This window comes from Orycteropus afer, unplaced genomic scaffold (assembly GCF_000298275.1).
Source record: "Orycteropus afer afer isolate SDZICR_OR568_19922 unplaced genomic scaffold, OryAfe1.0 scaffold00318, whole genome shotgun sequence".
Taxonomy (NCBI): Eukaryota; Metazoa; Chordata; class Mammalia; order Tubulidentata; family Orycteropodidae; genus Orycteropus; species Orycteropus afer.
The window spans coordinates 4,122,354-4,134,007 of NW_006921905.1; the positions used below are offsets into that span (position 1 = coordinate 4,122,354).

Sequence of the window (11,654 nt, forward strand, 5' to 3'; positions counted from 1 at the left end):
TCTGTGTCTGTGTTAATTGGTTTCCCTTTTCTTTGTTGAAGAGGGTCTGTGCAATCCTTCTGCCTAGTCCGCCATCTTGCCCCGCCTCCTCAAGATTCTTTTTTAAAAAGTAATAAAGTTAGGCCAAATTACTGTAAGTTAAACAAGGTTTCAGCAGGCTAATGCCTAAGACGATGAGCTAAGATGAAAGACTTGCATTCAAAACAAAACAAAACAAAATACTCATATTGTAGTTAAAATAGGATGTAAATGACAATAAGTGCTTTCAGGAATGGATGCTTTGCTAGGAATGATAGGAGGTGAAATAGGAGAAATGGTGACAAAGTTGGGGAAAGCATTGCGATATACCATAAAAGCAGTGGTTACTGAAGTTGACAGATTCCAGTTTAAATCAATTTAGTTTCTTTGAATCTAACTTTTCTCTTATTTAAAATGGGTTTGATAATAATTTCCTATGATCGTCGCAACTATTAGTTAGTGTCATATTCCATAGTGCCTAAGGCACTTGACTGCTTGTCAGAAGGCTGGTGGTTCAAACCCACCAGCCACTCCTTGGAAGGAAGATGAGGCAGTCTACTTCCGTAGTGATACTGCCTCGGAAACCCAAGGAGAGGTCGCTATGAGTCAGGTCCGACTCGACAGCACATAACAATAACAACAACAACAACCACGGTGTCTGGCATTTAATGGTTCCTAAACAAGTAAATCTACATCTGTGGAAAGAGATGATGAAGAAGCCTCGAGTTGCAATATTGAAAGATTCTATGGGCAAAATATTGAATGATGGAGGAAGCATCAAAAGAAGATGGAAGGAATACACAGTCTCTATACCAAAAAGAATTGGTTGACATTCAGTCATTTCATGAGGGAGTATATGATCAAGAACTGATGATATTGAAGGAAGAATTTCAAGCTGCATTGAAGGAATTGGTGAAAAACAAGGCTCTAGGAATTGACAGAATACCCATTGCAATGTTTCAACAAATGGATGCAGCACTTGTTTATGTCCTGAAATTTGGAAGACAGCTTCCTGACCAACTGACTGGAAGAGATCCACTTTTGTGCTCATTACAAAGAAAAGTGATCCAACAGAATGTGGAAATTATCAAACCATGTCATTAATATTACACACAAATAAAATTTTGCTGAAGATAATTCAAAAATGGTTGCAGCAGTGTATTAACAGGGAATAGCCAGAAATTCAAGCCAGATTCAGAAGAGGACAAGGAATGAGGGATATCACTGCTGTTGTCAGATTTATCTTGTCTGAAAACAAACAATACCAGAGAGATATTTACCTGTATTTTATTCACTATGCAAAGATATTTGAACGTATGGAGCATAACAAATTATGGATAACATTGCAAAGAATGGGAATTCCAGAACAGTGGAATGTTCATGAGTAACCTGTACATAGACCAGGAGGCAGTCATTTGAATAGAACAAGTGGATACTGCGTAGTTTAAAATAAGGAAAAGTGTGTGTAGGCTTGTATCGTTTCACTGTTCTTATGCAATCTGTATGCTGAACAAATCCAAAAAGCTGGAATATTTGAAGAAGAATGCAGCATCAAGATTGGAGGAAGACTTATTAATAACCTATGATATGTGGAAGACACAACTTCCTTGCTGGAAGTGAAGAAGACTTGAGGCACTTATTGATGAAGGTCAAAGACTATAGCCTTCAGTATGAGTTACACCTCAATGTAAAGAAAACAAAAATCCTCTTAACTGGTCCATTAAATATCATCAGATAAACAGAGAAAAGATTGAAGTTGTCAAGGATTTCATTTTCTTTGGATCCTCAATCAATGCCCATGGAAGCAGCAGTCAAGAAATTGAAGGATATATTGCATTGAGCAAATCTGCTGTAAAAGACCCCTTTAAAGTGTTTAAGAGCAAACATGTCACTTTGAAGACTTAAGTTGCACCTGGCCCGAGCCATGATGTTTTCAATAGCCTTATGTGCATGTGAGAGATGGACAATGTATAAAGAAGACTAAAGAAGAATTGATACATTTGAATTGTGGTGTTTGTGAACTATACTGAATGGATCATAGACTGCTATAAGAATGAACAAATCTGTCTTGGAGGAAGTTCAACCAGAATGTTCTTTAGAAGCTAGTATGGCCAGACTTCGTCTCACCTACTTTGATCATGTTGTCAGAAGGGATCATTTCCTGGAGAAGAATATCATGCTTGGTAAAGTGGAGGGTCAGTAAAAAAGGGGAATACCCTCAGCGAAATGGATTGATGCTTCTATGGCTGCAACGATGGGCTCAAGAACAGCAAGGATTGTGAGGGTGGTGTAGGGTGGGGAATTGCTTCATTGTGTTGTACATGGGGTCGCTATGAGTTGGAGCCAACTTGATGGCACCTAACAACAACAACAAATAAATGGTGGCTATCTAATAGGTTTACCTTTGACAAACTGACAAAATTATGTGTAAATCTGAGACATTGGAAGGAAAATTTAGATAAGGAAGAGAGAATAAAATGCATTCAAGAGAGGGCTGTTTTGGAATATTTGAGTTGGGAGGAAGAAGGTAAGGTTGCCAGGGAAGTGTTATGACCTCAGGTATGTGACACTTTACAATTTTATAATGCTGTTTCAGCTGCAGTCCATACTGTAAGCGAAGACGAATGTGAAAAATTAGGACTTGAAGTCCAAGGAGCAGTATGGTGATGCCTTTGAAAATATAATTTGGTCTTGATTACTTATACAGACCCTCCAAAAGCCAAAAGGAAAAGTAATAGTATTTTTTACATCTTGTGGAAAGATAAAATGTCTTAGTGAAGGCCAAACTTTGAATATTTATGTGAAATAATATGATCATATATATGATAGTTTGTCAAACCATTGCTGACATAGTAAGTTAATGGAATTAGAAAAATCTGTATATAACTACCTCTGGGGTGAAGCCCTCCCTTCCTCTAAACTTCCTTATTTTCCAAGTCCTGCTTTTTTTGACACATGACCTGGTCATCTGGCTCCTGTAAAGATATCCCATTTGAAAGGTAAATTAATTATGTCCTTTCATTTTTAAAGTTGACCTAAGAGAGCAGTTTACTCTTTATGACTTGAATTTTTGTTTTGTAACAAAACTCTTTTAACACAAGTGTAATACTTCAACTTTATTAAGGTATAATTTATATAAAAGGAACAAATTTTAAGGTACGGTTTGCTGTGTTTTGATAAATGTATGTGTTTTTTACCAACACCCCAATGAAGATATTAAAGATTTCCATCACTCTAGAAGCTTCCTTCCTACCCCCTTTGCAGTGTGTCACTCCAGCAATCAGAAATCTGATTTCTAACACTGATTTAATTTTTCCTGATCTTGAACTCATCTAAATGGTATTATACCCTATGTATTTTTTGTGTGCCTGGGTTCTTTCTCTATTCGTAATATCTGTGTTATTCTAAACTTTAATGTAAAGGAATGCCTAATTTTTTTCCTGTACTTGTGTCAGATAACAATTTGTTTCCTAACTTCAAAATCATAGTTTAACATCTGTATAAGTAACTCTATTAGGAGAACAGCAGTGCCCACTCTCCTGGTTCCAGAATGGACATGCTTCCTGTGGTGTGTCACAGACAATTGTTATTTAGAGTCTAAATTTAAAGAGGAAAAATAAAACTTAGAACTAGAGTTCTTCCTGCTTCTAATTTTTTAGGGTGCTGAATTTACTTGACTCTCACATATACTTTACATATATGTGTGAAGTATTACAGAAAAAGAAAAGCCATCTTGGCTATCTGGATTCATCTGGTTTTTGTAAGATGCTGAAACAGTTTATTCACAAAGAGATTGTACACCATGATCAAGCCTTACTCTTGATATCCACTTGCACACTATTAACACTAATAAGGCACTCCAAAGAGTGATAACTTTGGGCATTTGTTACAAAAGGCTGAAATAAAAAGTGATTGTTGATTTATTCCTTTAAGAAAATAATTGATTTTAAAATTCTGGTCAAATGTAACAGAAAAAAATCTAGTTACTTTAAGATTTGAGATTCTTACTGATTACATTGGGAGCTCTGGTAGCGTAGTAGCTACAGCACTTGACTGCTAACCAGAAGGCCGGCGGTTCAAACCCACCAGCCACTCCACGGAAGGAAGATGGGGCAATCTACTTCCGTAGTGATACTGCCCTGAAAACCCAAGGAGGGGTCACTATGGGTCAGGTCTGACTCAACGGCACATAACAACAACAACAACAACTGATTACGTTACAAGCTGTGTTTGATTACTGTAAAAGTTTAGACCGCAAATTATAAAATTTGATTCTAGAAAACCCTTGTTAAAGTTTCCAATACATTTATACAAATTTATATCTTAATATATACAATAAATAGGCACTCTGGTGGCATAGTGCCTAAGGCATTTGACTGATAACCGGAAGGCTGGTGGTTAGAACCCACCAGCCACTCCTGGGAAGGAAGACTGGGCAATCTACTTGCATAGTGATATTGCCTCAGAAACCAAAGGGGAGGGGTTGCTATGAGTCGGGTTCGACTCGAAGGCAGTGAGTTTTTTTATATATAATAAATAGTATTTTACTTTCTCAGTTAAATTTTAATTTGGGTTAAAAGGCATATGGTAATTATTATTTGGAATGGACACAATGGCAATGAGTTTTTAAAAAGGTATATGAATTCATCAATATAAAGTGACTACATTAGTTTGTATAGATACTTATGAGCTGTGACTGTATTTCCAAAAGTAGTCACACTATCTGGATAAATCTTAGCAAGTTTTGTATATCTTTGGTTATGAAACAGTGTGAATAAAATATGGATCTACAACCATGAAGAAATATATAATATGCTATGAGAAAGTCATCGGAAGGAAGGTTGGGCAATCCTACTTCCGTAGTGATACTGCCTCGGAAACCCAAGGAGGGGTCACTATGAGTCAGGTATGACTCGACGGCACATAACAACAACAACACAACAACATGAGAAAGTCAGTGAGTTTCTTCAAAGAGAATAAACCTTTGTTAAACATGTTATCAAAGAAAACCAAAGTTTTCAATATGCTAACCAAAAAACCCAAACCATTTGCTGTCAAATCAGTTCCATCTCAAGACGACTCCATGTGTTGCAGAGTAGAACTGCATTCTATTGGGTTTTCAAGGCTGTGACTTTTCAGAAGCAGATTGCCAGTCCTTTCTTCCAAGACACCTCTGAAGAGGTGTTTGTTTAGTAATAGAGTGTGTAATCATTTGTACCACCCAGGACTCTTTTTCTATTTTCTGCACAGTGCTCATTTATTTTTTCTTAAATTGTATGAAAGAATTACCAGCTTAGGAAATTATTAGTTTTTATTTTTTTAATTATTGAAAAATAGCCCATGGGAGCATAGTGGCTAAAGCACTTGACTGCTAACTAGAAGGCTGGCGGTTCAAACCCACCAGCCACTCCTCGGAAGGAAGGTTGGGTAATCCTACTTCTGTAGTGATACTGCCGCGGAAACCCAAGGAGGGGTCGCTATGAGTCGGGGCCGACTCGACGGCACATAACAACAACAACAACGTTAATTTTGTTTTTTGTTTAGTTTATTTTGTTTATTCTTTTTTATTATTGAATTTAAGTCCTAATGTTTTCATGTAAAAAGTATAAATTTTCCATAATAAAAAGAAAGACATATTTTTCTCCTCAATGTCTGTCACAGTTCAATATGCAGGAAAGTAGAAAATGGAGAGGCGGAAATGTTTCAGTGTTTGTTTCATTTCTAATTTCCAGTCTTGCTTGGATTATTTTTTATTTAAAGGAGACTTTAAATAACAGTAGTACATGAAGATATTCCTTGCAGGAATGTCAATATTGCAGAAAGGAAAATGTAATCTACATGCTACATATATCAGATAGCAGATAAATTAAATTACATCAGTAATATGGTCTATTAATATTTATTCTCGTAAATAAAAAATTTAGGTAGTCTTCGACTTATGACAGGGTTCTGTTTCAACAACTCTGTTGTAAGGTAATTCTGAAATAAGTCAAATACCTCTTTTTTTGTTTTCCTTTTTATAGTCTTATTATCTTTATAAATCTGTTCTTTGTCATTTGTACTGAGAAACATTACATATAGATTTTCAGCTACATATTGCTATATACATACATATTACTAATGATAAAGTGTACTAACTCAAAAAACAAAACAGATGATCATAATTGCATTTCATCATAACTTGAATCCATGGTGAGCTGGGGACTACCTGTAATGAAGACTGATGATTTGTGGAAAAATATTGATATAATTTGAAGTGAGAGAAATTGTAAAGGAAATGAGTATAAATTCAGCCTCAGTTAAATGCCAGCCATACCTATTTAATCCTTGTTACCATTGCATAGAATAATCAAAATGTGAAAGGCTGTGCTGCGATTCACAACTATTCAATGGACATATATATGCACATGTACAAAGAACAGTAATATGATAGGAAAAACTAAACTAAAAAAAAAAAACTCACTGCTGTCAAGTCAGATGTGACTCATAATGACCCTTCCTTTGGTTTCTGAGGTGGTATCTCTATAGAAGTAGATTGCCCAGTCTTCCTTCTGAGGAGTGGCTGGTGGGTTTGAACTGCCAGCCTTCTGGTTAGCAGTCAAATGCCTTAGGCACTACACCACCAGAGCACCTTTAAAGCGAAGAGCATTCACTTAAGTGGGTGGAATCATGGGTGTATCATTTCAGGGTTTTATTCAGCTCCTAAGGCACTTGACTGCTAACCAGAAGGCTGCTGGTTCAAACTCACCAGCCACTCCTTGGAAGGAAGGTTGGGCAATCTACTTCCGTAGTGATACTGCCTTGGAAACCCAAGGAGGGGTCGCTGTGAGTCAGGTCCAACTTGATGGCACATAACAACAACAAGAATAAATAGGAAGCCCATTTCATGTGGCATAACCAAGTAGTGACTTAATTTTTTCATGTAAAAAATCTTGAGGAAGAGGTTGTCTTGGGAGGTATTGTGTTGCTGTCATCAGGGTCCTTGACACCTTCTGCTCAGCTGCCTTTACTTAACTTTCCTATCTTACTTACCTTACTTTTGTCATGAATTTATGATGCCTTCCCCACCAATGTCACTTAGACTTTACAGTGAATAAAAAGGGAGATGGCATAGAGAAAAGATTTGTGTCAGCTGAATCTCCCTCCATTTAATGTGTTTTCTGGGACACTTCATTCCGGGACTTTTGCTTCCATATCACTGATCAGAACTGTGGCATATAGTGACAGTTACCCTTAGTCAAAAGGAAATGCAGAAAGCCCCTCCTCCCCCCCTTTTTTAAAGCTCAACAAAGTGCCACCTTGAATAAAAAAGGAGTTATATTGTTAAGGAAAAAGAAGAGATCAGATATTAGATAAATAACCAGTAAGGGTATGCCAAATTGTTTTTCCATAAATGCTGTGATGATGCTTTTAATCATAAAAATTAGACTGATTGAGATAAGAAAGCCATCTGGTAGTGTGTGAATTGTTAATGATCCCTAATTTTCCTAATTTCTTGATTTTTGAAATGTCTAGATCCTTTTGTTTTTTTCCTTTTTCTATGGCTTTAAAACCAGTATATCCTAGAAGTATGTAAAGTAGCAAGTTATGGGGTTTTGCCACTTTTTACAGTACTTATTTGAAAATTCAAGGAACTCTGGTGGCATAGTGCCTAAGGCATTTGACTGCTAATCAGAAGGCTGGTGGTTCAAACCTACCAGCCACTCCTCAGAAGGAGAATTGGAAAATCTATTTCCATAAGGATTTACTACTTCAGAAACCCAAAGGGGGTTGCTATGATTCAGAATTGACTTGATGGCCATGGTTTTTGGTTTGGTATTTAAAGATTCAGAAAATATGGAGCTCTTCATATGTAAAAGTTATAGTATGACTTGCTGTGCTTCACAGGATTCTTGTGAAGATGAAATGGAAGAGATAGTGCCTATACTTTTTACATAGAGTGATACAATTTATAATATCAGACACATTATATTATTTGATGGTCTAAAGTCACATACCCATTTCATAGTGTAAGTTAGACTTGAGTTTAATACACCTGACTCCTATTCCAGGTAATTTGTGTTAAAGTCTATACCCTGTTATAGGAGCTCTGGTGGTGTAGTGTTACAGGCACTTGACAGCTAACCAGAAGGCTGGAGGTTCAAACCCACCAGCCACTCCTCGGAAGGAAGATTTGGGAATCTACTTCCATAGTGATAATGCGTCAGAAACCCAAAGAGGCTTCTCTATGAGTCAGAGTTAACGCGAGGGCAGTGAGTTTTGTTTTTCAGTTTTATACCCTATTATATAACAACACTCTTACAACTAACTTCTCTGTAATGTAGCATATTATGTTATACACTTAAACATTTTCATACTAATATAACTTGATGAATAAAAATGCGGTGGGGAGTGAGGATTGAATACTATAAGTGAAAGCTCTCTAAGCTTGAAAAGTGCTTGTATAATTACACAAAATATTTATGGGATACAAGTGACAGGTGAATTATTTGGGGGTAAAAGTGACAGAAAAATCTAGGAAGATAGCTCATAATTACTGATTGTAGTCATTTCACCTGTTTATGTTGGCTTATACTGGACTATTCTCTTTGGTGGTCAATCAGTACCAAATTTTAATGACAATATTACTAGAGAAACAAATGTAAAATTATACAAATCAAAGACAGATTTGTAGGAAATAGCACTTAGACTGTCACCAATAAAAATATTCACAATAATTCTATAATTTTCTGCTACTGAGTGGGTATTTGTTGAGTTATACATTACAGAAATATATTTTTGCTTTATATGGATAGATAACTGCGTATTTATCGATGTAAATAACAAAACTGCTTAGACTGAGAACTATTTAACCATGTATAGGTTGTACTCTCCAGAAACTTTAATACTAAGAATGTCACTTATGGGTTGTTTTTTTTCTTTCTTTCTTTCTCCTCAGTGACTTACCTGAGAGAGAAGAAGGTGAAGGAGAAGAAACTCCAAATTTCAGCCACTGGGGTCCACCAAGAATGTATGTTGATGACATTACTGGCTTTCTCAATTAGAGGACATGATTAGCTAATCTTTTCTTTTACTTAATAGAGTATCTGTCAGTTATATTCTAGTGATTGAAGAGGTGTGACAGATCACATACAGGCTGGCTTACATTTTAGTATCATTTTGTTTTATTTAGAGTTTTTTTTTTTTTTGTCCTGGCTAAAACCATAACCAATATTAGGAAAATCTTTATCATACTCTTTCAGAGAATAATCAGTTTGTAAGCAATTTACAAATGACCACATAACACTAGTAACTAATGTACTAAGCATAGTTTATTACTACATCAATAAGCAAGTAGGGCTGATTTGAAAGTGGTAAAGCTTTTTTATTTTAAAACAAAATCAACAATAGTTAAGGTTATTTCATATTAGTTTATCTCTACCTTTCTCCCATTGTATTAGTCTAAGTTGGTGCCTTGTTTCAGCTAACAGAATGTTGGGGCCAGTCTTCCCTTGGTTATTGTCATAGTTTTAAGGACCCAGCAGGGCTGTGCTGCATTAAGATTATACATGTCTTCCTGCCACCTACTCTGTCTATTCTTTATGCATTATTAATTCCACTACCTTCGTACCCCCCAACCTGGCTTTTTGGAGTTAAATTCTGAATTTTGTCTTAAAAACTCTTAAGGAGCTGTTTCTTTAGTTATTTTTCTTTGTTAAAAGAAAACTTTTATACGAATTCAACAGTTTCTACATGTCCAATTAGGTACCATTGATTACACTCTTCAAGTTGTACAAACATTCTCACCCTCTTTTTCTGAGTTATTCCATCCCATTAACATAAATTCACTGCTACCTAAGGTTTCTATCTCATCTTCTAAGGTGGTGTTACCAATTTGATCCCATGATCAAGACAGATTTTTTTTTTTCCACTAGTTAAGCTAAACTATTGTTTGGTTTTAAGAAGGCTTCAGGGGACTTTTTTGGTTTGTTTGAGTTAATTATTGACTGTACTGTGCAATATGAGCAGCTGTTACCAAAAACCACACAAACAAACCCGTTGTCATTAAGTCATGACAACCCCATGAGTGCAGAGTAGAACTGCTCCTTTTGGTTTTCAAGGCTGTGACCATCTGGAAGCAGATGGCCAGGCCTGTCCTTTGAGGCAGGTTTGAACCACCAACCTTAAAGCTAGTAGTGGGGTATTTAACCATCCACACTGTCCGGGGACTCCCAATTTGACAAGAATCTATGGTATTTTGAAGGACAAGTTTCATTCTGTACATTTGTTTTTTTTAAAGAGTGACTTGAAGATAGGAATAAAAGAAAAGTATCTAGCCTTGGAACAGATAAAGTTTTTATTCTGAAATTCTATGGTTTTTGCCAAATTGATGTATGTGGCATTCTTAAATTTTTTTTTCCTCTCCATTTATTTTCTCAGTCCATTTTTTGCTAATGTTACAGACTAATCACAGAAAATATATTGTGGTAGGAGATGGGTAACATTAAAGCCTAGCTAAATCTTCTCTGAATATTAAGAGTTCTCTTTATTGACTGAGATATTTCAGAATTTAAACTTTCATATATGTTATGAATTATTGATGTGTAGTTTTGGAAATTGGTATGATTTATATGACTTTCTTTTTCCAGATGTATTTGCAAAATGTATTTATCTAAAACAAGAATTACAAGAACATAGTACAAATTGAATATTTGTAGTGACTTTCTAACAAATTGTGAATGAATTTTTTTTCTTCTTTTTTACAGTGTTGAGATTTTTAGAGAGCCCAGTGTATCTCTTGGAATAAGTATTGTTGGTGGACAAACTGTAATAAAACGCCTGAAGAATGGAGAGGAGCTTAAAGGTATTTTTATCAAACAAGTCTTAGAAGACAGCCCAGCAGGAAAAACAAAGGCTCTGAAAACTGGAGATAAAATACTTGAGGTAAAGGATGTTAAAATACTTTTTTCTGTTTGAAATGCACTGTGAGTTAATGAAATAATTTTCTAGGTAGAACTTGTCTCTTTAATGTATTGGGTACATTTGAGTTCAGCTGGTATACTTTATTTAGTTGGGTTGTACATTACATGTACAGTTTTATGAATTTCTCAAGTCGGGGGCAGGCAGCACAAACAATAAACTTTAGCTAAATTAAAAAAACTGTTTAACAAAGGGCTCTATATAGAGTGAGGTAGATATTGGGCATCATACTTTTCTCATCATCTTTAACAAACTCTAAATTTTATAAATACGTTTTTGTGGGATATCCATGCATATCTAGAGTACGGAATTGATCCTAGGAAGTTCAGGACTCCACTGGGGAGGGATAGAGGTATGGGACAATTGTTCATATGTGTTTAGGCTTTGTGGGAGCTGAGTTTTAAAGGCACATCAAAGAGCTGAGGATGCCCTGAGGTTTGAATCTGATGTTAATTTGCATTGGGTTTATTGTGTGATGTCATGTTTGGTGTCTTCACTCCTGGAATCTACTTATTCTTAATTCATGGTTTATGATGTTATCCATTAGTTCTGTGATGCTTCAGCTTTGATAGAGTGAAAAGAGCCTTTGAGATCTGGGTTAGAGTTCAGAATCTGTCCCTTTTCTTTTCTACTTGCTCTTGGACAAATTATTAAACCCACCCCATTCTTAGTTTCCA

The 11,654-nt window shown here is 35.8% G+C and overlaps 1 protein-coding gene across 1 annotated transcript in view; it reads left to right on the top strand.

Annotated features, from left to right (window-relative positions):
• LOC103206462 (inaD-like protein) overlaps window positions 1-11,654 on the top strand; it is a gene marked incomplete at its 3' end in the record, with an annotated part of 197,884 nt that overhangs the window by 170,918 nt on the left and 15,312 nt on the right. Inside the window, exons 22-23 of the mRNA XM_007951916.2 lie at window positions 8,957-9,028; window positions 10,764-10,941. Of these exons, the coding sequence (XP_007950107.1) occupies window positions 8,957-9,028; window positions 10,764-10,941 (250 nt within the window). The remainder of the gene's footprint in view (window positions 1-8,956; window positions 9,029-10,763; window positions 10,942-11,654) is intronic.